At 41.5% G+C, this 25561-nt stretch overlaps 1 protein-coding gene across 10 annotated transcripts in view; it reads left to right on the top strand.

Moving 5' to 3' along the window:
• Window positions 1–674: 674 nt before the first annotated feature.
• ENPP2 (ectonucleotide pyrophosphatase/phosphodiesterase 2) overlaps window positions 675–25561 on the top strand; it is a 72185-nt gene continuing 47298 nt past the window's right edge. For 3 of the 10 annotated variants that reach the window (XM_084511287.1, XM_084511283.1, XM_084511281.1), the window contains exons 1-4: window positions 675–856; window positions 14843–14945; window positions 20786–20941; window positions 23106–23231. In XM_084511287.1, the coding sequence (XP_084367413.1) occupies window positions 680–856; window positions 14843–14945; window positions 20786–20941; window positions 23106–23231 (562 nt within the window). In that variant the 5' untranslated portion in view covers window positions 675–679. The other 7 variants (XM_084511282.1, XM_084511290.1, XM_084511285.1 and 4 more) reach the window with 4 other exon arrangements.

Below are 25561 nucleotides of genomic sequence, written 5' to 3'. Positions count from 1 at the left end.
GCTGCAGTTTTTGCTGCAGTATCCCTATATCAGGGTGATAAACTCCCTCGTCTCTCCTCCACCAGTCCAGCTATAGCAATATCTAGATTTCCAGTATGCTAAATGTTGATCACTTCTATTTTATATCCAGTAAAGTAGGAAGCCTCAAAAATACTTAAAGATCACATTTACAATATAGGAATTTTTATATAAATATATACAAATATCCTGCAAGTCCATTAAAAATCCAAAGACTCTGTTGTTTGTGTCTGGGTGCATACATTTAAAGTTATATGTGCTGTAGCAAAGCTGGCTGAACTTGGGAGAGGCTTGTGGGATGGCTCAGGATTGGAAGTTAGGACTCTTTGGTTTTGTAGCTAAATATCTAAAAGCAGATAAAAATAATCCAGCTAGCTTTGAAAGTGAAGAAAATAACCCTATCAGTTACTGAACGGCACCACTAAATGATTAGAAAGAGCTCAGCACCACCTTGTTATATGCACATGACCTCTCCTGAGGCATCTGTAGCCAAAAAACAACAAAAAAAAGAACAGATTAAGTAGGCACATCAGTCCGCTGCATTTGAAAGCGGATCTTCAGGACAGGGATGCTTTCCATAGAGTCATTTCAGGCAAAGGTCACACGTGTGCATATAAAATCAACCCTGAAAGCAGCGCCTTTGTCCCCAAGCTATCTCCCAATGGAGCCATTGTCCTGCCGGGGCAGCTGGCACCCTGACTTCAGCTCCCAAGCCCAAGGCGGCCGGGCAGCCTCCTGCCAGCCGGACCAGGGCCAGGGCAGCCACTGCAGGGGCCAGGGCAAAGCGGAGTTTCCACATCAAACCTCAGTCATGGAGAAAAAAGACCCACTGGTACTGGTACGGTAGGCGCATCTTCCCTCCTTTCCGCCCCCTGTGTTTTTCTGGCTTGTTGAAGTAGTCTGAAGTAAATATAATTACAAGCAAAGGCAGGCTATGAAGTAGTGTGAGTGTATTTTTGCCAAGTGTAGCTTGGATTGGGATTTGGCAAGTTGAGAGTCGGTTCAATGTGTGCTTAGGGGTGATGTTGGAACTCCTCTGATTCATAATTAAAATAGAAAGCATTGTTTAATGCACATAGAAGTAAGTCTGTTTGAAAAATCATCTCTTAAAGCTTGTTTTACCTTATGAAGATAGCCTTCTCTCTTCATCTTTTAAATATAAACTGCCATTGGTATCTTCTTACCTTATAGCAATGTTAAAATTGGCATCCAGTACATACACAAGCAAAGCAACTTGTTTTGTTTGTATTTACCTCCTGCAATATTAATATTATGCAAACAACTACTTATGACTTTAGCTCCCACACCACCTGGCTTTTGATTTATATTAAAATCTTCACTGTCTGGAGCTTCACTAGCGAAGTGTTGGGCTTAAAGGCAATCTGTCTCAATAGGGTTCCCATTACAGGCATCTCTGCTTAAGCCTTATTTATTTATTTTCCCTGAAGGAAATGTATGAATTTCTTTAATCAGGGTAATAACATCTTAAAGATCTATTTTTTTTTTTTCCCCTAACTCCCTGTGCTACAGGTGTAAAGTGCTGATTAGAGGCACAAGTTCATAAGGAGTAAATAAAACAGTGCCTGCCTTGCAGTTCTTTGTACGGTTGGAGTTGTAATGTTTTTGATTAGTCTGATTCTAAAGTAATAATCTTTGGGTCCCTCTTTTGAGTCTCTTTTGCTTCTGGTTTGCTTAGATTTTAATTGTAATTGTTTTAATTACTACTGATCTCTGCATCTTCCTTTCAGCATCCATCAGTACTGAGTGTGCTGGGTAGGGAGAGGGGTCAGCTGGAGCTCTGTGTACCTAAAAGAAAATAAAAGAAAGAGGCTGACTCTGCCCCTTACACGGGTTGCCCACAATAGACCTTAACTGTTTAGGGATGAGTATGGAAATTTTTAGATTAAGAAAGAACCTCTCTTGAAGTCCAAAGTTATAGAAATGTTTACTCTAAACAGGCTGGCCTGTATAGGATGTTAAGAAAACAAAATAATACTCAATTTTGTATTCTACAAATTTTTTCCTCGCTTCAAAGGATGTAATATGATGGTTAAAGTATAAATTTAAAGTCATTGCAGCAGACAGGTTCCCAAATATTTACAAAGGATGATAGCTAAGTTTGAATGCCAGATAGCTAAATATATGTTAGCATCATTCTTGAAAGCGGTAGCTGTTCCTAACAGTGTTCTCACACAGCAGGCTTTACCCAGGGATGCCAAATGTGATCCTTTTGACATCAGTTGAACTAGAAGCAGAGGTATCAACTAGTTCTGGGAGATCACTGAAAGGTGGTGGCATGAGACTGCTCCTGGCAGCCCTGAGGCCAGCACCACCTTGTCTGAATTTCCACATATGGTATTTTAAGTGTTTATTCATGGTGCTTCACTAAATTAACAGGTTACTTATGGAAAAGGAGCCACAGCTGCTGTTGCTGGTACACCAGCATAAAATAGTTTTCACATGCTTGTGAAGCTGGAGGTATCCTCAACCTCTTCTGCACCTCACTGAATGGGAGCATTCAAAGCTCCCAGTGCAGCCCCATCTTTGGCTCACCACCTGCTGAAAAGGCAGCCACGTTTGCAGGGTGTCAGATCAAATCTCACAGGCTTTTGTTGTCTCAAAACCCATGAAACTGTGTGTGCTCCACTCATTTAGACTGATGGAGAACAGGGTAGCTGTCAAAGAAACATACATACATAGATAAACAAATATAGGCCCTACTGGCATTGGAGAAATAGTTTGCTGTTGTGTACTGTTTAAATTCCATAAGAAAGATCCATGCTAAATGATCTTCTGTCCTAGCAGTCTTCATATTTTAAACTATTCATTTTGCCTCCAGAAATGAATAAATGCTTAGGAGTTACAATTGTTGGTGCTGTACATGAATAATTGGAAGAAAAGCGATTAAAACTATACAATACTAGCACATATGCTCAGCTCCAGTGTTGTAGCCCTGTTTGAGCCAAATCGCGTAGAATGGATTTTCCTTACTTCTGTGACTAGCAGAGAAATTGTCTCCAGATGCTTCCTCTTCCAAATACAATTCCTGCCCAGCCACCCTCCACTTGTGTAGGAAACTTTATGCCTTCCTTCCACACTTTCTATTAGGAAGTAACTAAAAAGTTTCATCTTCACACTTTCTCCTTTGCTTATCTGATTTCATACCATCAGGTAGAAAAGCTCATGGGCTGAGGTAAGGACAGGGAGGCTATAAACCTCCGATATGGTTTATTTCATGGGCTGCATGGAACACACTGTGCCACCATGGTCCTCCTCTCCATGGGCTGCAGGGGGATTTCTGCACCTCCACTCCTTCCTTCCTTCACCGACCATGGTGTCTTCAGGGCAGTTTCTCTCACATTTTTATCTATTCTCTCTGCCTGTGCAGTGTTTTTTGCCCTTTCTGAAATCAGTTTTCACCAAGGCACCAGCTCGGCTGTTGGGCTCAGCCATGGCCTGAGGTGTCTGCTGGAGCTGGCCAGAAGTGGCTGTGTCTGGCATGCGGCTGGCCTCTCCTCACAGAGGCCCCTCCAGGCCCTGCTACCAAAACCCCAACACAGACACCCGATACAGAAGCCTAAACTCTTGCCCTTCTATCATTGTGCATGCATAACACATAGTTTTACATGTTTCTGGCCTCTCACTCTCTGATCTTCTGTTTGTATATATTTTTTTGTCAATTTAAAGTTTTTAACCTGGACGTCTTTGAGTGTTGGAAACCATCTTTGGCTTTGCTGTCATTCAACTCTTCATTGGCTTTTTTTTTTTTTTTTTTTTTTTCTTGTATGTGTATGTGTGAGAGAGTGTTCTTGGAAGCTCATCCTTGAATATAACCTTATTTTGTCTTCCCATGTGCTCTGGTGTAGCAATCTGCACATTATTTGCAGAACATGGCCAGAGCTATTCCTGCCATTTGTCTGTTGAAACCCTCTCCCTCGCAGCAGCTACACCCCACCCCCATTACTACAATTCCTTTTCTGTTCTCTTTGTAGCTCTTTATTTCTTGCTGTTTGCTGTTAAACAGTACCTTCAGCTGTGGTCCTTCCTCTTGTTTCTGTACTGCTCAAAGAACTTGGTTTATATTAACCGTATCGGATAAAAACATTTTGTTCATGCAGGCTTTTTTACCTAAAGCCAAAATCCAAGCTTCTGGCTTTGTATTGGCACCCGTCAAAACACAAACAGATAGAGGGACAAGGCCAGGGCATGCTTCATATGCTGTTGGGCCATGCTGCTTGCACTTGGCCAGGGCCGGCCCATGGGGAGGTGTTCCAGGATGGGTCCATGTGCTTTTGTTTACTCACAAGCTAACCCACCAGGTCACTTTTTATTATTATTTTTTTTGCCAGTCAGGGATAATTTGCAAGGGACAAACACATATACTGCTGAGTGCACAGGTAGGACATCTCCAGAGGCTCTTCCTAGGGAATTGCTCCATGTTTTCCAGAGAGCCCAGTGCAAACCTGGGACAGGACTTGAACACTTCCCTCTGCACTTTGCAAGCAGCATAACAAAACGAAGGGGAGGAATACAGCCTACAGACACCCCATCCCACCCCTGTGTATTCATTGACTTAACTCAAAGAGCTCAATTTTGCTGGATTGCTCTAAACTGCCTTATTTAAGTGGGAGTCCTTGAGGCAGGACAAGATTTTGGTGAAGTAGGATGAGATTTTATTGCCGCAGCAAGCACCAACACTCCTGACAACTAGCAGTAAAACATGCAAAGAGAATAAAGTGAAATTTAAGGTAGAAATTACTATCTATAGAATATTTACTCCCTTATTGCTGTATATTTCTCCTTGGAGTAGAACATTTTCAGTTGTATTGACTATGTGCCTGCTACCACTGATGAATGTGACGGCTTGAAAATGTTTTCTGGGGTATGGAGAAAGTGTCCTGATGAAACAACACTTTATAAGTAATTAAGCTTGCATCATCTGTAAGTTTTTGCTTTCCTTTCTTTCTGTACTGCAGCCAGCACAGCTAAAGTGGCAGTGAAGAGGACAGGCAAACAAGAGACAAGGTTGTGCCTGGGGTGGGACAGAAGGAAGGGATCACTGCTATGAGGTCAGGTGAAATTCCCTTGGAGCTGATGGCATTCCGCATAAATGTAAGAAGCCCTTAAGTGCTTTTGGATATCCAGAACAATAGGATTCCTTTCTGTGCTCAGGGAAACAGCATTTTTCGTACATTCTTTGTGAACGACAGGATTGTACCAAAGAATTGCTTGATGCCACAATCTAAGTCCTCTCTTAAAGGAAACAACTTAAAGGGTCCAAATCTCATCTGGCTGCCAAGCCCCAAAGGATTTATTACTCAGGTCATTTGTGCTTGACCACATAAATTCAATGCACCTAAATAGGCTTCAATTTTTTAATGTCCCTTAACTTATATTGGACTTTTGCACTAGCGCACAACTGAAAGGGAGCAATACAATAGACTAGAGATCAGGCATGGTTTTCTCCCATCTGGTCCCTCAGAAGAGAAAACAAGAATGAGATATTCCCTCTTTTGGAGCCTCCAAAGTTCAGTTCTCCTAAAGTATTCTCTTCTTTCACCCCCAAATCCAAAATGACTTTTCCTGCTTTTCCATTGCTCTGCCCAGCCAGCCTATTTTTTCCCCATGGACTTTAGGATATAGCTCTGACTTTAATGGGATATTGGGTGCCTGGCAGTTGTTACTGTTGGTAACAGCCTGGTTTATTTGTTGAAGCTTCTGCCTCCAAAAGCTTCCCATGCCTCTGCCCTGTGCCCTCTGTCCCAGCTCCTTAACACAGTCCTGGGATCTGCCTGCACTTCCACCTGGCCTGCCACCACTGTGGCATTGAGGTTGGTTTATTTGTTTTATTTATAATGCATCAGAGCAGCAAGCAATGAAAGCAGAAGCTTTCCTAATTTCATTTTTTAGTCTGATACCTTCCCCAAACATGCTGAATTATCAGCAGAATCAAGCAGATGTTTTAGCAGGCTCAGGTTACCTACAAGCAGGGGTATGAACATGAGGTTGTAGTCTGATACTCATTTGCCAAACAGCTGTTGTAGCTTAAGCTACTATAGGGGAACCATGTACGTGCTCCTGCTCTTGTCTCAGTGCAAAGTGAACCTGGTTTGCCTAAGGGATAGGGATGCTCCTCTTCTGATTTCAGCTTGCTGCTCCCTGCCTGCTTCAACTGCCCATCCCCTATCCCTTCTCCTTTACCCAAGGTCTGTTTTTTTTTTTTTTTTTTTTTTTTTTTTTTTTTTTTTTCTTGTTTGTTTGTTTTTAAAGGTGATTTAAACATAGTTTTCCTGAGCACCAGGCTGGAGGTAGATCAGCTGAACAGTAAAACTCCTGCAGCTGGTGCTGTGTGGTGCAGAGGAGATGGAGAGAGGTAGCTGGGGAGGGCAACTTCTCACCCAAATGGATGATTGAGCTTGTAGACTTGAGTGAGGACAGCAGGCAGAAGGAGGAGACTTTTCCTTCAGCTGGTAAAGCTGGAAAAGGAGGTGTCCCAGTCTCTTCCCCAGATCTGTATATTACTTGAGTACATTTTACATTGCATTTGAATGGACAGTGCTTTCAAAGGTTGCAGCATCTTAGAGAAGGGGCAGCAACAGGCAGTGAAAGGACACTAAATTAAATAGCCCCAGCTGTTTTGCAGGCTCTCTGTGAGTGCCTGGGAACATCTGTCTCTACTTTGAAAAGCTTCAACAAATATAATTTTGAGCTGACTTCAGTGTTGTCTGTTATGGAAAAGGGATTTACTGGGGTGGGGAGGAGAAATATATGTCTTCTGTGAAGGCTGAGTGAAGCAGAGCTGCTTTTATTATACAGTAGTCAGCAATTATTAAACCGAGGAGCAGATTATTTCTGAAAATTGTGTATAGTTAGATGAAAAAAATGAATTAGAGAAGCAAAACTTAGTAAGATTATCTGCTTTAAAATACTGAAGAAATCAATTAATATTTAAGTGGCTGGTTTTGCTGTAGTCAACTTGTTTAATCCATAAAAAATGACTCTATTCTTTTCCAAAGTTTTATGCTAAATAGATGAGAAAAGAATTTGCAATAACAACCAAAAAACACTGATAATCCTTATGCAAACCCATGCTAGAAAATGTTTGCTTTTTAGCACTTTCCTTCTTTTTTTTTTTTCTTTTTCATATTGCACTCCTGCAGAGCTTGAAATGTGTTCAGTTCCACATTATGATATGGGTTTAAAAAAAATAAATTCTAGCAATGGATCTCATTGTTTTGTTGTTGAAATGTTGCTTATACTTTTCTCACCCTGAGAAAACAGGGAGTACTGTTCCAACAGGATGTTTTTCCCTTTGTGCTTACATTTGTCATCTTTGCACTCGGCCGTAATCAGAAAAAAAAAAAAAAAAGCTGGCGTGCAACTGAAGCGGTGCTGACACAGTTGAACTTAGGAAAATTTGTGATGCTTGGAAAATGGCCCATCTGTCTGAAATGACCTAACAAGTAATATGCAATTGTTTAAAGCTTTTGTGCTTTGCCATTAAAACAGGCAGCGGCAGATGCCCGGTCAGAAAGGCAGAGAGCTGAGCGTGTGCAGCAGTGCTGCTGCTCCCTGGCAGCACGTGGGAGGGAAGAGAAGCGAGAAGCGCTGCTCCTTGCTGTCCCCTGGCCAAGGGATGCTGCTCATTGACATTACCCAGGTTGGCGTTCAGAAGTAGTAGCAGCTTGCAGCTCACTGCATCTCACAAACACGCTGCTTCTAGGGCTGAGGACTGGGGCACTGAACTTATGCAAAAATCTGTAAACAGGAGTTTCTTTTAACTTTTTTTTTTTTTTAAACTCATCATGTGTTCCTAGAAGTGTTTTTTTGGGGTAAGAGGGATGGGAGTGATGGCAAGGACGAGCCAGTCTGCTAGGACTGCTGATAGATGCTTGGTATCTGGACTGTACCTGCTGGTTTCATTTGTTTTCTGAAGGAAAAGAGCAGAGAATCCAGTTATTTCCAAGTTATTCAAGCACCTCACTTCTTCCAGTAGCTGGGGATAGCTTAAGCTTGTGGTATAAAGGTGTGTATTTCAACGGTGAGATAAAACAGTCCCTCCAGAATGAGCTTGCAGATGGATCTAAGTCTGTGACAGTGTTATCTGTGTCCTCATTTTATATGTTTTTCTTTTAGCAGAACCTTGTTCATCTGCTATTGTATCCTCCTGTGTGAATGTCAGTGAATCAGATCAGGAAGTTTAGCCAACTTTTAATAATTATTTTTCTTTCCTTCTCTTTTATTTCTAACACCCCCCTGCCTGCAGACATCTCTTCTTCAGGCTGTCCTGATTTCTACAGGACTTGTTTTTAGCAGAGTTCCTGCTCTTTATAAAGGTCCTATGCCTCTTAGCAAATGAACCAGCTCTGAGCTTGAACCAGACTTGTGTTCGTGTGAAGCAGGTTCAAGCCCCAGGTGGCCTTTTTTTTGAACAGCAACAGTGTCACAGACTGTCACTGGCCTGCAGCATTGCAGTTGTGTTCATGCATCCCTTCACCATGCCAAAAAAGCTTTCATAGGTACAGACACTTACAGGTCACTGTAAGAGCAGCCAGTTCTTCAGTCTTCAAATGCCTCCTTGTGCAACTATAGAAACAAAAGAAAAATATGTCCAAATGCCCAAGCAGGGCATGTCCCTGTTTGCTGTGGAGGGATCCTGTTTCCAGCCTGCTTTCACTTTGCTTCTTCCCCAGAACAAGGATTGATGCTGGAGAGCATGGATGTCCAAAGCTCCAACTACAGGGCAAGTTGAGAAAGTTATTCATAGTGACATATCTCTTTAAACTGAAATCAAATAGGATTTTGCTATTTAGAAAATACGAGTGGTTTTTTAGATTAACGAGAAGAAAAATATCAATTAAAATATTTCTTTCTTGATCCAAGTGCCAAAAACATTAAAAAAAAAAAAAAAGAGAGAGAGAGAGATTTAAAACAAACCAATAGAAACTCTTGTTTGGCAAAGAAAACAACTGAGAGTAAACAGAGCAGTATTAATTATATCCACATTTTACTTGTAGGGAAGAGATTAGCACTTGGAAATTTTTTAATCATAACCAAGCCTTGAGCTTGAAAAGTGTGCCAAAATGGAGTTTGGGCTGAGGGTAAATATGATTAAGTAGGAGAGAGATGTTACAGGATTATTGTAGAAGTCCTCACAAGAAGTTTTAGATACCCAGGAAGTTCAAAGCTTATATTCCACTGAAAAAGGTTCAAACGTGGTAAAGGATGTTCAAACAAGTTATGTAAAGAAAGTAGGAACATGACGTGAAGTCTTGAAAACCTGCTTGCTTGCATTTTTAAGACACATCACCAGCTTTGCTATTTATTGGTTTTTTTTTTTTTTTTTTTTTTTTTTCTTTTTAGCTTTAAGTCATTATTTCTGAACTCCTATGGTTATCATAAAATGGAATAACTTGTATCACTTGAAAAGCTCAAATAAGTTAACAGTGATTGTGTGGCATGTGTATGGTACCATGTAAGGCCTTCAAGACATCCAGGATGGTGGGTGATTTTTACACCATCCAAGCCTACAGCTCTTTTCAAAAGACAAATGTGGAGCTGTTGGTTGACACCTGTGATACCAGGCCACCATCTCAACCAGCCAAAAGCAAAGATGAATACTTGAAGATATGCTTAGCCTTGCACAGGCTGCATTAAAAACACATGTGGGTTCTTTGACTGCTTGTTTCACTCACTTTTCTCCTCCATAAAGAAGCAATTTTTCATTGCAGAACAGTTTTCATTCTGCTGCATGCTAGAATTTTTATGTCTGATTATCTTAAGAAATGTAGTTACGAACTCCCAGTGCATTTCAGTAGAGTAGTTGTGCTGCTTCATAATAATAATATTGTCCAGAAACTGAATTCAGAACATGTTAGTTCCTTTGAAGATGATGAAAGTATGCATGTTGGGGTAGTGTTAATGCTATTGCAGATGTACGTGTGGCTCTCAGGGTGAGGTGTAACACCCTGTGTTGGACCAGCTGGTCTATTAGCTGCAGTACTGCTGGAAGGAAAGACAGGCTCTCAGGCACACACAGCTTTCTACAGGTCATTGAAAACTTGTCTGGTTTTCATCTAATCTGGCTGCTACAATAGAAGATGTGGTTCTGATATAAACCTTGCTTTGCTTGTGTATAATGCTTAAGCTAAATCCCTTCATGGGCATCCCGGCAGCTTCAGGAGCTGCAGTGCTCTCACCAAGCCCACAGCCACCGAAGCTGTCGTAGAGGATGTGGGGGGTGGGAGAATTTATTCCTGTAAGGCATTATGCCCTCCTTCATTCACCAGGCCACCACTGGGGTTTCAGTCCTCATCCCAGTGAGCATGTGAGTGTTTTACATGAGTAAAGCAGAGCTGGGACGCGGATCCCCCCTTAGGTCAGTGATTCCTCTTCTGTCTCAGGGTAGGCAGTGTGTGTAGGCTCACTTTGGTACAGGCACCCAACCCAACACTCGTAGGGTTCACGTTTGGTAGCTATCCCAGCCAGGCAACGTGAGGAGGACACAATGTGCTCTGCTGGTCATCCTCAGTGAGGTTCTGTACGGGTTCGGGCCCTCAGCTCCCAGCCCCGTGAACCCTGCAGGCATTGCGTAGGGTGCTCAGAAATGCTGATGGGCCTGTAGGTGCCTAAGGCACCTTGTGCCTCAGGGGCTGGGCTGCAGCAAGCTGCAATTCTGAAGACTTTAATTCATCCGTGATCCTCCCTGAGGGTCTGGCACCCCTTTATGGATCTTTCTGTCCTAGAAAGTTTTTCTCAGCCCGCTCCTTGGGTGCACCTGAGAACATGGTTTGCATACCTTTCTCCTCGGGCGGTGATGAGCAGACAGATAATCAGACAGATAATTGGAGAGGTATTCGTTAAGCTGTCAGGCACTGACGGGTGGTGTTCTGAGGCACTTCATAAACAGGTACTTTCATGAGCACAGCTTGGGCTGTGGGTCTTGCCAGTCTTATGGAGTAGCAGGAGACTGGTGTGTCCCCTACACCTTGTGATCCTTGTGCCTGCTAATATTTTCTTTTCCTCTATACCCTGCTTCCCTTTTTATGTATCCATATGAACATCTGTGTCCTCACCTACTCTTCATGATCACATTTTATGTTTTTGTTTTCCAAGCCAACTTGCCAGACATTTAAAATCTATCACTTGAGGGAGCGTGCAGTCAAGTTTCTGGGCTCCTGCATCCCAGGCTGGTCTCATCACAGGCCATCATCCTCCCTCCCAAACATCTTGGGGTGCTTTCAGCGAGTGCTCACAGCTTCCCAGGGTTGCTTCAGCTTCTGGAAGATTGTTTGCTTTCACAGTACTTGTGTCTGAGGGCACTCAGCATTGATACTGCTTGAGTTTTGCAACTGAATTCCTAGTTCATCAAAAGGTTTTGTTCTGTGAAGTTGACATTTCATCTACCTGACAAGCCTTTTCTTCTTGGCCACAGCTATATGTAGAAGGTGTATACAGGGGGAGAGAGCTTTGAGGCATTTTGGCAAAGTCCTTCACCTTCCTGCTGTTTATGTTGCTATCAAGGATACTGGAAACTTTCATCTAGGTCACCTTATGTGGCTGATGTGCTGCACCCAGTAATGCAATGTGGAGATAAGGAGCTAGAAAGGTTCATTTTATTAGAGCCCACTCCATCCCCAGCCTGTGATTCAGCCAATATACTTGGTATCTCTGCATTATCCTTTCCTATTACAAAAAAATCCAGAAAATTTGATTTTATACAAGACTGCAAATATTGCCCTTCTTTTATTAATTCTGGAAAAGCAGAACAGGAATTCTTGTAACTCTGTAAATGTCACGGCATGAACTTCTCTTTTAAAGTGTCACCTAGTGGCTGGATGGAAGTTTTGCATTCCGAGTTAAATAATAATCAGTACCATTATATATTTTTAACAGCCATAAAGGCCAGTCCTTATGCACAGAAACTGAGAAAGATGCACTTCATCTTCTGTTGATCTTGTTAAAATTCCTTTTTAAAGTGTTTAATTCAGGCCCTAAAACTTGTACTGAACCACTGCATGACCAAAAGGTCAGGAACACATTATTTCTACTTTATTCTTTCTTCTTCTGATGAGTAAAATGGCAATTAATTGCTAAAAAGTTAATTGCCAGTGATCCCAGCAGTGAAATTTTCCCTGAACAAAATCATTAAACCTTGTTTATGCTAATAAGTTCCTTGTGCATCTGTGGGGTGGCTTCGGGCAGAATCCTTGTTACAGAAAGATGGTTGTGCATCTGCATATGTGGTCAGTCCAGAGCTACTGGAAATTGTGTCTTACATAACACATAAGAAAAATATTAGCAGTTTAGAGTCATTGTCATCTGTAGTTCTCAAATGGTATTATGGAGGAGGTTAAATAATAAAAGATACTTGTAGTGTAGACCAGGAAACTTAAAATGAGGTCTGTTAACATGAAATCGTGCAGTTTACAAGCTCTAGAGATGTTACATGAATGAAAAAAATGAAATGTATATTTTAAATTCAGTAGAAGAAGCCTATGTTGCTGTATGTTTTGGTTTTGTTTCTTGCTTCTTTTTTTCTGGGTGGTCATTTTTAACTTCTGTAGGAACTTTCTTTTGAAAGAACCGAGCACCTGCACATTAGGAAGATATGCAGGAGCTGTAAGGGCTCAGCATCTCTGAAACTGAGGTTGGATATATTGGCTTGGTCACTCAATATTGGTAACTAGTTTTGAAAATCCAGTTGTGTTTTGCCTGGATCACTTGGTGACCTGAGTGTCCCAGGCTGGAGGAGAGCTTGGTCTGCTGATTCTCATGCTTTGTCTATCAAATCATGAACTTCATTAGCTGAGATATGTAACACTGTTGTGTAATTTTGTGTGTGACACCTTTGGTTTCCCTTCTGCTGCTGTCATGCACTGATGTACTTACTTAGGGCTTGTGGGTGAAGGTGTTTAACCACAGTATATACCAGATGCTAAGAGTGAATAATGTTATAGGAACATCTAGTAAAAATTGTGGTCATTTACTTTTCTCTAGACCTCCGTGCACAGTTTTTTTTTTTTTTCTTTTTTTCTTTTTTCTCTAGAAAGAGTGCCTTCAGCATACAATGCAGCCTATATTTCAGCTGTTTATTTCAGTTTCCACTGAGCTAGTGATGAAGTGAACATCTGAAGATGGGTCTTGACTTCACACCCCTGCTCTGTGCAAGGAGAGGAATGCAGTGTCCTGGTATAGCTAATACTGAGGTTTTCCCAGACTAATTACATTTCCCTGAGGCTTGCAGTGCAAAGATTCAGCTCCACAATGGAGCCACTTTGGTTAAGAAATTGCATAAAAAAGGATCAGCTCCTAGCCAGGGGAGCAGGCAGGTGAGATGTGGGTAGCAAAGGGGAGCCTCTGCCCTGCAAAGCTACGTAGTGGAGAGGGACAGATTTTGCAGCAGGTAAAAGGTACTTCCCAACAAAGCTCCGAATTGTATGTGCTTGATGTTGCAAGATGGTTTGAAGAAAATTAAAACATGTTCCTTCGAGCCAGTATCAACATGACAAGGTCCCAGGGGAAGCAAAAAGCCCATCCATAGGCTTACCAACCTTGACTCTGTCCCTTTAAATGTCATTGTTAGTAAATACTTTGAGGAAAGGAGCTCTCGTGAGACAAAAAAGCAGCAAACTATGCTGGTAAATAATTTGCCTTGGCAAACAATATTTAAGCCGCTGATTTCAACCATAATTCTGCTCAGCATTATTGTCTGCTTTGTAAATAGAAGTACTTATCCAAACAGCTGAGCTTTCTGCTGTCGTTGATGAAAATGGGTAAATGTGGGGCAGAGGGAACGTGCCGCTTCCTTTCCTTTCTGCAAAGCTGTGGTTTCCAGCTCTTCCGATAAAACCGTGCATTTCCATCGCTCTGCGCCTTGCAGGAGACTAGAGCTGTAAAAATACCCCCGTGCTCCCAGCTTGGGGCACTCAGCTCTGCAAGCCAGCCAGGAACTTGAGCAGCGACCACGCAGCATGAGAACAGTGCCCAGGTTGCTGCCCTGTGCTCGTCCCACCGCGCAGAAATGCCTGCGATGTTTTGTGCCACTCGAGGATGGCGCTGGGGATATTTTCGTTTCACAGCCTGGGCGAGCTTTCCCCCCTCCCCTTCTTCTTCTCCGAGCCAGATGGAGACACATTTGGTTTCTCTTTTACCCATGTTACTTCTGCGAGGAGAATAAAATGAGCAGGAACAGCTATTGGCCACAGCAACAGAAGAAAGCCCTGCTTTGCCAGAGGAAACCACATAAAAGCGTGCGTGTGTGTTTGGGGGGAGGGCGCAGCAAGGGATGATGCCTGGAGCTTCTTGCACTCGGAGCTGCGATTTGTGAGTGAAACATGATGAAATCACCCCCTGGACAAATCACACGAGCCTGTCAACCTCACCAGGTGGGATTACTTGTAGCTAATAGCCCGAACTCCCAGAGCAAACAGAGCTCTGCGCTCACTATAAAGCAAAAGGGACGGTACTGCACAGGCTTTTCAAGAATCCTCTAGTATGGCTAAGAAGGGCTGCTTCCACTTACACCAGGTAGGGGAGGAAAGGAGTGTGTTTGCTTTTAGAGGAGGAGTAGCCCGTCTCTCCTGAATAAGGTCCTACAAAAAGGAGTGTTTCAGCTGCAGAAAGAGATGTTTTATTCATAACCCCCTTCTGGTTTGTGCTCCTCTGAAACGGTGACTGTCAGCTGCTGCTCCAGTGATGGGAACTGCAGTGCTGGGGAGCTCGAATGTACAGGGACCATCTCTGCCCTTTTAATCATAACGCTCGTAGCTTGCAAGTCCTGGCTTTTGCACAGTTTGATCACTCTGCTGTTTTGCTTTTGCAGGTTATATCTTTATTTGCTTTTGCCTTTGGAGTAAATGTCTGCATGGGATTTACAACAAATCGCTTTAGGAGATCTGAAGAATGGGATGAGGGCCCAGTCTCAGGTATGGTAACAGACATAAATTGTACATCGCAATACCCTTATGTTATATACGGCGGTTAGAAACCACTCCTACGCCGAAACAGTAGTTTGCTTGTTCCTTTTACCTCTAGGATATAGAGAAGAAATAACTCACTGAGCCTGAGTCAGTTGACCTTTGGGACTCACCTATAGGTCTCCTATTTACTTAAACTTTTGCTCTGTGTGCATGTGACTATGGAAAATCTAGCTTATTTTCGGATTGAGCGCCGCCAGTCTCGCGGAGATCGGTCTCCATAGCTGCTTCATCGTGCTTGCAAGGTTTTGCGCTGCGTGCGGTTTCCCTCTAGAACTGACATAAGCGCCCTGATCACTGTAAGGGTGCTGGTTGCATTTTGGTAGCTATTGAAGTGGTTTCTCTAATCTTGAGTAATGCTTTCAAGAACGCACTGGTGAGAAAAGCTTTTGGCATTTCTGCGTCTCCTGAGGTCATGCTGGTTTGTGAACAGTAGACGGCAGACATCTGACGGCGGCGAGGGCCGAGCAGGTGTTCGCGTCCCTCGCCAGCAGATGTGCTGTCAGGGGTCGGCTGTTTGCCTTTGGAGGAAAGCGAGAACATGCCACAGAAGGGACTGTTGTTTTTGCTCTGGGGCAGTGTAGGGTTTTGTGAGCTCAGGCATAGTCTGAATGGAAAAATATTTAAAATGGAAAACTAGTCTTTTTTCTTAAAAATTAAAATGAGTGTAGGCTTGACTTGTGCCTCAATTCCTTCCTCTGGCAGGAGAAAGGGAACCTGTGGTCATTGACTTAGAACTGGTTAATTTAACTGAAGTGAAAGGGATGCAGCACCCATCTGTAATGATAGCCTGTGAATTTTCATTGTAAACTTTTTTATGGTGTCCTGAGGTTGTTGTGTGCCTGGTAACTAATGTGTGTCTTCCCCTTCCTTGTCTTTCACATGAATTAGTGTCTAATCACAGCCACAGACGGGGTGGTTGATCACTGAGCAGAGGCATTTTAGGTTACCAGAGACAGTGGTGGTTGCTTTTAGTATTTACATAACAGTAAAACAAACTTGCTCATAAATCAAATTTATTTCTAATTTTATCTTCTAGTACATAAACTCTAGAGTGGTTGGGTAATGTGTGTAGTACTGATATGAAGGATTTACATTTTATGTCTTTAACACCTGGCTGTTGGTTGCTTTGCTTTTGATGGTGACTGCAGGCTTTAGGGCAGGGCTGCTTTGCACCGAAGTCCCAAAGGTGGGGACCCACTGCAGCTCAACAGTGCCAACTCTGCTGAGCTCACCAGCACCGTTCAGTGCTGCCAGGGCTGGGAACAGTAGCGGTGTGCTTTTTCCAGTAGCTCACCATCCCAGGAGAATAGTAAGAAATACAGCATATCTCCCCAAAGGCAGGAGATGTGGGTTATCTTGGGGCAGACTATTGAAAAGGTGCATATGGTTGAGATTGAACCAGAACCTGGCATTGATGCAATCCAGTCTAGGGGGGCAACAAGGAGGACAAAAGCCTCTCTTACTCTTTGTTTCCTTGTGCATTTGGGAAGCCTGGTTACTTTTATTGCAGTAAAAAATATTGGATGTGAAACCAAAGAATAAATTATTATTGCCACATCTGTCTGAAGAAGAAAGTAAACTGTTATGCTAGAAAGGTGCCTTTTTAAATAAAACTAAAGCACTGTGATCAAAGAACTTTTTTAGGCTTTAGCCTCTTGTAGCTGCATGACTTTCAGTTGTACTTCATCAGAAGCCTAGTGCTGTGAACTATCCAGAATGAAAGATTGCTGTATGTTCTTTTTCAACTGCACTCTGCCTTGGCTTATTTCCAAGTTTCTTAGTGTCTAGAATTAATTATTTTGTGCTGGCAAAACTCTGTCTCTTTACTAACCATTGCTGTATATTACCAGTTTGTTACTTCTACAGGGGTATGCCATGATTGTAGGCAAACTTCAGTTTTCATCTAGTATAGAACTCCTCTACAAGTCTAAGCCAGTGTTTTGTTTTGTTTTCCATAGTTCATTATACATGCACGTCAAAGAAGTACCATAATGCTTAAAAAGTTCTCTTGATCTCTTTTGATAGTGTATAGATATGTTTAATATTTGTACCCAACAAACAATTTTTTGAATTCAAGCCTTTTAAAAAAAAAAAAAAAAAAAAAAGAAGAACAGCAGCCTTGGTACTCTAAATTTCTTAACTTTGCTTTTGTAAATTACTTGCTGTATGAACCTTCCAGACTTCTTGGTAAGTACTTCCAAGGAAAATGACTTTAGTAGTCTCTTGAAGCATATTCCTTAGTCATGGTAGGATGATAGCTTCAATCTTGGAAGGAGAAGCATTGATGTTTTTCTGTTCCTTCTCACTGCATTTTTAAGTGTGACACTAAACCCAGAATTTATTGTCTTGGAACAGCTAGAATTGTTTTATTTTCCTTAAGTGACTTTTCATTGAACTTTTGTTAACTGCAATGACATAATGGAAAAGTGAAATGCAAATTCATAATTTGAATATTACATAGCAAAACTGGTGCTTTACATGTTTTATGTAGGTACTTGGGTGATCCACATAGGTTCCATATAGAACCCTAAATGGCATACTCTTATCAGGTAGCCTCCTTCCTATAATGACAGTGTAAGCATGTCTGCATTTTGTAGTCCCACAGTGGAAATACTACTGGCAGTAAATAGAGTTTGTTTTTTAATGATGTAATTAGATTGAATCAGAGCAAGTAGTTTGATATAGTGCATTCTCAGGTGAATATAACACATTTACAATGGAAATTTAATAACCTTCATGGATGGAATCAGGAAGGCACTATTGCCCTATATAACTTTTTCTCTCTAATATATGACGTGAGAAATAATCTTTAGATCTTTACTTTGAGCCTAGTGGGCCAAGGAAAAAAAAAAAGAAAAAAAAAAAAAAAGAAAAAAAAAAAGGAAAAAAAGAATGCATGGAAAAGGATATGAAAAGCTCTATGTATTAAAAAAGGAGGGGAGGATCTTCATGGGCAGGTCCCTCTGCGTGTTGCATGGAGGCAGATCTGATTGCAAGAGCTGTGGAGGGATGCAGGTATTTTGAAAAGTATTTTGAAACTGTATAAGTTTGTTCTGTACAAAGTCTTCGGTGAATTTGAAAATGCTCACCATGAATGGAGCTCTTGATGATATATTTTCCAACTCTTTTACACGCACCAGTACCCATGCCATGGCATTGTGCACGACCTGAAAATCATGGTCTGGCTGCAAATGCAAGGTCAGTCATGGTAAACAAAGGATTGATCTTAATATATTCAGAGGTCAGGGGAGTTAAACCACATCCCCCTGTGTTGCTATGTGTAAGGTGTCCTGCATTGACTTAGGAGGTATAACTTGAATTTTCAAAGGAATTTGGAATAATTTGTCAGATTGTTAATAAAGAGGATGCCAGAAGATGCGGAAAAAATAGCAAAAAAGGGAGCTGGGCTAAATCATTCTCGTGTGAAATGGAAACCCTACTTGCAGTCATAGAAGGTGGAGCTAGAGGGGAGCTTGACCAGCTAGGTAGACATTCTCTATATGCCAATACATGGGCGTTTATTTCTGAAGTTCTCCTGACAGATCTTGGTATATACCCCATTCTTCAAGTCTCCAAGATCAGAGATTGCACAGCCTCTGTAGGCAATTTGTTCCAGTGGTTTCCTAATAAATTATTTGTACTTTACAACAGGTTGACATTCCTTGAAATGCAGTTGACACTGTTACTTCTGTAATCTGCAGTCAGGTTTACACCTTTTTCCTAAGCACTTGATGTGTTTCTTGACCTTCTGAAGTGGTCTCCCTCTCATTCCTTTGAAATGAAGAGGGCAATGCCAGTGGAAGGAATACATAGCCTATGGTTGTATGTAATACCTTTGAGTCCAAATTTGCAGCTTACTAGATCTGTGATTATATGTTATCTAGCTTCCAAAGGGAAAGTAGCAGAAGAGGATAAATAACAGAAATGTTCTTTAGTAACAGATTTTCAGGAACATTTGGCACAAAGCAGCAGTCATTAAGAATAAGGAGTAAGACTTCATCTCTCTGAAAATCTGAGTGTTAACATGCTTGGAAGCAATTCTTGTGATTATTTTCTAACATAGATTTGTGGCCTGTTTATGTGACCAAAGAAGATACTGCTCTGTGTGTTGCCAGCATAGATAAGCCATCTTTAGCCCCTAAGAGCTCCCAATGGCCAAAATATTGATGGCTATTTAAAGTCATCCTTGCAGAATATGTACCTGCAGAGTGAAACTTAAGTGTGACTATGCTGGTACTTGGCTTTGAGCAATGCTCACCTGACTGAAAGTCACACAAAAGAAGAGAGACCCAGTTGCCCACCATTACCTTTTCCAGAAGTCATATGAATGTGCCTTGCTACTACCGTGATCCATGGCTGCAGCCATTGTAGGTTTGCTCCCTCCCCATTTTATTGCTGTAGGGTTGATTTACTGCCCAGTTTGCTCCCTGAAGTGTTTTATGCTGGTGTCAGTGCCACTCCAAGGGAAATGGTGGACCAGTGGTGCTGGGGATGGGAGCTGGTTATGTCACCTCCAGACTTCCCCTACATCTTCTTTCCCAGCTGTTTTTACAGTGTTGGGATAAGGTCATCATGTTTGGAAAGAAATTTTTCCTCAGTTTATGTGGAGAAAGAACTTTCAGCTATGTAAAAGAGTAGGGAAAAAATACATGAAAGAAAGATCAGAGCAACTGTTTCCCAAAAGTGCCATTGCATCAGTTCTCTTAAAATCATAAAGCTAATCATGGTGAGGTTTGCCAAAACCAAAACGTGGTCTAAAAGAAAACAAACTCTAAGACAATTTCAAAGACTTAATTTTAATAGGTCTCTCAAAGAACAAACGACATTGTGAAATATTCCTTGGAACACCTCTGTTTTTAAAGAATAACATGAATTAGTCTCAGTTTATTTCATAAAATGCCATTAACCCTAGAGAGTAGCACGCAACCTTCCTGCTTTACATAAGCTGTTGTATAGGGCTCTTTGATGGGAAAATTCTATAAGATAATAAGCTTTGAGAAAAGAGCAGAGAAATACATACCAGCTCTGACAATAAGGGCCCTTACTAATTGGTTATTGAAGCCTAATGCATTGTTCATGGTTTTCAGACTGGCAGTTCTCCATTTAGTTATACACATCAAATACATTGACTTCTTATATACTTATATACTTCTGTACTTTGCAGAGCATTAAATTATAAAATTAAACAGAAGTCCATCAAAAAAGTCATGCTTTACTTCTCCATTAACTTATAGAACAGTTGTCGTTCATGCTTGACAGTGATTTGGCACCTTCAAGTAGAGCAACCCAAGTCCTGCTGACTGCATGTAGATTAATTGCAGTCCTTTACTATGCGAACTGCCCAGCCAGCCATGAAAATGTCACTTGGTTGCTGAAAACAAAGGCCTGCTTCTGAGGAATAGCTGCAGCTCCTGGAATTGGGCCTTGGAGACTTCAATACAGTTCTGCTAGTAATCTCTTGATTGTTACAGAGGTAAAGCCAGGTCCATTTCTTTACAGGATATTATCACAGCATGCTGCTTCCTCATTCTTTCCCCCTCCAAAAAGAGCTGTCTTTTTGGATTTTTAAACTTTTATATATGTGTATATATATATATATATATATATATATATATATAAAATATATATATATTTGGCTTCTGCAAGCAACCCTTCTCTTCTTCCCTGTCCCTTCCTCTCCCTAAGCAGGCAGCTGAGGTTTCACTCATCCAAGTGGCTCAGGGCTGAGCCACCTGTCCCACCGCTGCTGGTCTGACAGATGTTGCCCTGTTTCTTGTTCCACACAGTCCTGTCAGATTCCCCCTGGATCAGTACCTCTGGCTCCTGCAAAAACAGATGCTTTGAACTTCAAGAGGCAGAGCCTCCTGGCTGCCGCTGTGACAACCTGTGCAAGAGCTACAACAGCTGCTGCTTCGACTTTGATGAGCTGTGCTTAAAGACAGGTACGATGGGTCTCCTGCCCTGCACTGGCAGGTGCTGATGATGCCTGGCTTATGTGAGCAGTTGGGACTGGCTGCTATAGTACAGAGCTCCCTGCTGTAACCTGGGTCTCCTCCTTACCTTGCCTTGCCTTGCCACCTAGGCTTGGCTTATCCCAAAATGCAGCCCATGTGCCCTCACAAGGAGCAGTAGGGACATACACCTATTGCTCCTTGCTGCTGGGCTTCTGCCATGATTTCTAGGGCAGAAAAAGGCAGAGTACTATTTGTACTACCTGGAAAGAAGATCTTCTGATACTCATTTACAAACAATAATCAGCATTCAGGTACCAGTTGTCCCTCCAGCTTACAATGAAGAGAGCCATGGTAAAGACTGGAGGTTAGTCTCTCAGTGTTATCCACATTTTTTTTATTCCAGATGATAACTTAATATTAGAGCAATTCAGACTTGCTTATGGATTGTGCATTGTAAAAGCACCTCTGAAACTGGGAGTGCTGAAGTGGTGCAGGTCCCTCCAGAGGTGACAGGCTGGGTTTGTTACTATTGCTCCAGACTCTGACTTCCAGATGTCAGGATGCATATAACACATTGGTAAAAATGTTTACCTTCAATTCATTAGACCCTGGGGAAAGGAAATACAGCCCTCTGTTCATTTTCCGTTTTTCATGACTCATAGGCAAGGGAAACTTCAAAGAGGGCCACGAGTTATGTTTTATTTCTTAACATAGTGCACTTAAATTATTAGTTGTACTCATCTCCTTGAATGTTTGCCTAGTGGGCAGAGTTGACGCAGGTGCCTGCTACTTCTGCTGTTAAACCTTTCCTTACTTTATCAAAGAATTACACTTACTAAGAAGCCAGAAGAGAAATCTAATGACTGAAAATAACGTTGCTCATGGATGGGCAATATTTGAGAGAACTTCCTCATTTCTGTTTATAAGGATATCATTTCAATAGCTTGGTACCAAAAAGTAGTAAGCTAATCCAATATAAAAGAAATGGCTTGGTTCCAGGCCAAGAAGATCTGAATTTTAAGCTGATGCTGTTTTGTCCCTGTGTAAATGACTGTAGAATGTGAGATTCTAAAGACTTCCAGCACATTGCAAGATGTTTGCTCCCAAAGAACAGACTCAGTTCCTGAGTCTCCTGTCCAGAGAGTACAATATCCATTTACATGTATGGATAACTGCTTAGCTCTTAGAACTGTGGTGTAATTTTTCTTATAAATCCCACTGACACTTATTAAGACAATTATCACATGTATAATCTGTAAATATTACATATTTATACAAAAAAAAGCCCCAAATTAAGGAAAAGTGGAGAATGAAATTGCTTTTTTTAAAAAATAAATAAATATATATATATATTTTTTAAACTGTGTGCATGTTAACTAAAGTGATCTTTTCAGTTTCCTATTGGCTGGACCAGAACACATGTGGGAAACCATATGCTTATATCCTCAGGCCCTATTCTAAAGCGTAGCAATGTGCTGACCTGGAGAGAACGCCATAATTTAGACAGGCCCTTAGATCCTAACTTCATTTGCAAGATGAGAAAAGCAGGAGTGTTTTACAGCTGCTGCACCATGCTTCTCCTTGAAGTGCTTCAAACTTTGCAGCTGGTGCTGAATCTCCCTGCTGAGGTATTAGAAAGTTTCTTCTGTCTCTGTGAAGAACGGATGGGAGTATAACATCAATTTGTATCCACATAGCCTCTTTTCATCTTTCTCTCATTTCCCACTGATTGAACTGGGGGACTTGAATAGAATTGGGTGAAAAAGAATGAATTACCCAAGAAAAAGCAGCATTCCTAGTTTGTCTTCCAAGCTCCATTTATCTGTGCTCCATTTATCTTTCAAGAGCCTTCCTTGACTTTTCCTTTCCACATCTTTTCTGGCATTCAGGTTGTACAAAGCCTGGAGTACAACACCCGAGGGTAGCAGAAGCACTTGTGTGTGGGTGGAGGAGCCCTCCTGCACCTGCAGGACACAAGGGTCCTTTTTGTTTCTGGTTGACGTGCTTGCTTCAGAGGTCTTGAAATCACTAAAATGGGGCTATAAATTTAACACTCTACTTGTTGAGATTGGATGTAATCACTATGGCTTGAGTGAGTGCTTTTTGTTTTGATTATAATCTCTCATTCTTCCTTGCTTTGTGAATGTTTTAGCTCGGGGCTGGGAATGTACAAAAGATCGCTGTGGAGAAACCAGGAATGATGACAATGCTTGTCACTGCTCTGAAGACTGCTTAAGTAGAGGAGATTGTTGTACTAACTACCAAGTCGTTTGCAAAGGTACGTCTTTGGTCATTCTGCCTTTTATCTTTCCAAATCTTATAGAAGGCAGCCCTGTGGGTAAAGAGTTTTCTTCTAAAGAAGGAACCCTCTCCTTGTTTTGTTCTGATTTTGGGGAGAAGGGGGAAGAACAGGGAGTTACATTTGTGAAGCCTGTGGAGGGACTCTTTATCAAGGTGTGCAGTGATAGGACAAGGAGCAGTGGTTTTAAACTAAAAGACAATAGATTTAGATTAGATATAAGGAATAAATTCTTTACTCTGAGGGTGGTGAGGCATTGGACCAGGTTGCCCAGAGAAGCTGTGAATACCCCATCCCTGGAGGTGTTAGAGGCCAAGGTGGATGGGGCTTTGGGCAACCAGGTCTAGTGGGAGGTGTCCCTGCCCATAGCAGGGGAGATGGAATTAGATTATATTTAGGGTCCCTTCCAGCCCAAACCATTCTACAACTCTATTATTTATTTTGGATGCTAGAGGAGGTGAATGCTTCTCATTTGTTGACAGTAGAAAGAGGTTGTCTTTGCCTGTAGATATACTGATAAAAAAGGAATAGGCAAAGGTAGACAGATTTAAAACGCAGAAGTATTTGGGTGCATTTGTCTGCATCACAGGGAAAGACTGATGGATTCTTTAGGAAAGAATCTGATGGTTTCATAAGGAATTTAACATTCCTAGATATGTTATCTCTGTCTCTAAAACCTCTCCTACCCCTACCACAAAAGCTCCTGCTCAAACTACTTGGGCCAACACCTGTAGGCTTTGATTCTTGTGGGACAGGGGTTGCAAGAATACAGCAGCTGTAACTTTCAGATGGGTAGCATGGGCTTCGGGTGACCATATCACCTCTAGGCACACAATGTCTGCAGTATGACCTGCTCTGGCTGGTGGATTGATGAGCTGAGAAGGCTTAAGTTTCACCCTGTACCCTGATGGTTTGGAGCATGTCCCACCTTGCATAATGTGTCACCCATTCTGAGCAGGTCTTCTGGTCCTTGGTAATTAGCATTGTATCTCAGCTAGCTCTTTTGTCTTTTCATGGTTTAATGGTGGGGAGTTTAAGGTTTTAATTTTTTTTCTTCCACACTCTTTTGGCCAACTGCATAGCTTCAGAAACTCATAATAGGCCAGGTCCACACACTGAAAATGGGATTTTCTTCTTTACTTGAGTTTTGCTGTTGGGAATCCAGGTGAAATAATGCGTCTTCCAGCAAGTCCCTGGAGATTACATTCTTCCCCTTCCCAATGAGACCCAAGGCTGAAATTGCTTAAATACTGGTATGGTTCTCAGTTTCTGCCTTTTTTTTTTGAGCTCCCTCTTACAAGGGTCAAGACAGAGGAATTTACATGTCTCCTGCTTTAATGTACATAATCTTTGTTTAATTGGTTAATAACAAATGATCTCAATGACCCTGGCATCCTGACAGGAATAAGCGTTATGTGAGAACAGTGTTTCCTCTTTATTCGTGCTTGTGCCTATCTGAGGATAGTGTTTTTTTTTTTTTTTTTTTTTTTTTTTTTTTTCTTGGAAATCGTCCCTCCACCTCCTGTCATGGTCAATTGGAATTGCTGCAGGACACATTTCCTGCAGATCTTTTCTATGGCGCTTTTTGTTTTGTTCTTTTAATTGAGCTGCAGTTCCCTTAATAGTGCCAGGTTCAGGAAGTGAACCTCATTAGCTAATAATTTGTTTTTTCAATTGACCTGTGAAAATGCAAGTCATGAGCTGGTCTATAGTCAGCATTCAGTAGTGGAAAACCTTAAGAAAATAGTTGATTATATAAAGTAATTTTAACTAAGCTAGCTCTGAAAGAACATTAATGCTCTTTTTAGCTGTGCCTGAGTCTCACCTGATCCATGAGTTGATCAACTCTGTAAACCAGCTGGAAACCATTTAGGGCTGTTTTTCTTCCACAGAATGTGTTTTGTTTTGTGTCTTTAGCCAGCTGAGGCAGCTCACAGAAACATCAGAGCTGGTAGGAAGGAGGGTATGAATTCACAGACTGAAGTAGCACTACCAGTTTGTTTTTTTTTTTTTTTGGCAGATTGAAAATGATAATTAAAACAATGACAAAACAAAACATGATCACTGTGCCTAAAGCTTTTACCACTGTTTCCCTCAGGCAAAAAGAGACTTTTAACTTCAGTCTTAAGATATGATTATAGCAGTGATAGCTTGGATATTGTTATTGAGTAGAATATAACCAGATCGTTTGTTCAGCTTTGTGGAAGATACCTGGTCGTTATTTGGTCATCATTAGCTAGAGGTAGACTTTATTTCTTCTGAAATGTTCTCTGAAACCTGTAGCTGTATCCACATATATATAAATATAT

This window comes from Aythya ferina (genome assembly GCF_964211825.1).
Source record: "Aythya ferina genome assembly, chromosome: 2".
Classification (NCBI taxonomy): domain Eukaryota; kingdom Metazoa; phylum Chordata; class Aves; order Anseriformes; family Anatidae; genus Aythya; species Aythya ferina.
The sequence above is the reverse complement of the archived record's forward strand: the minus strand, read 5'-3'. Positions and strand labels throughout refer to the sequence as shown.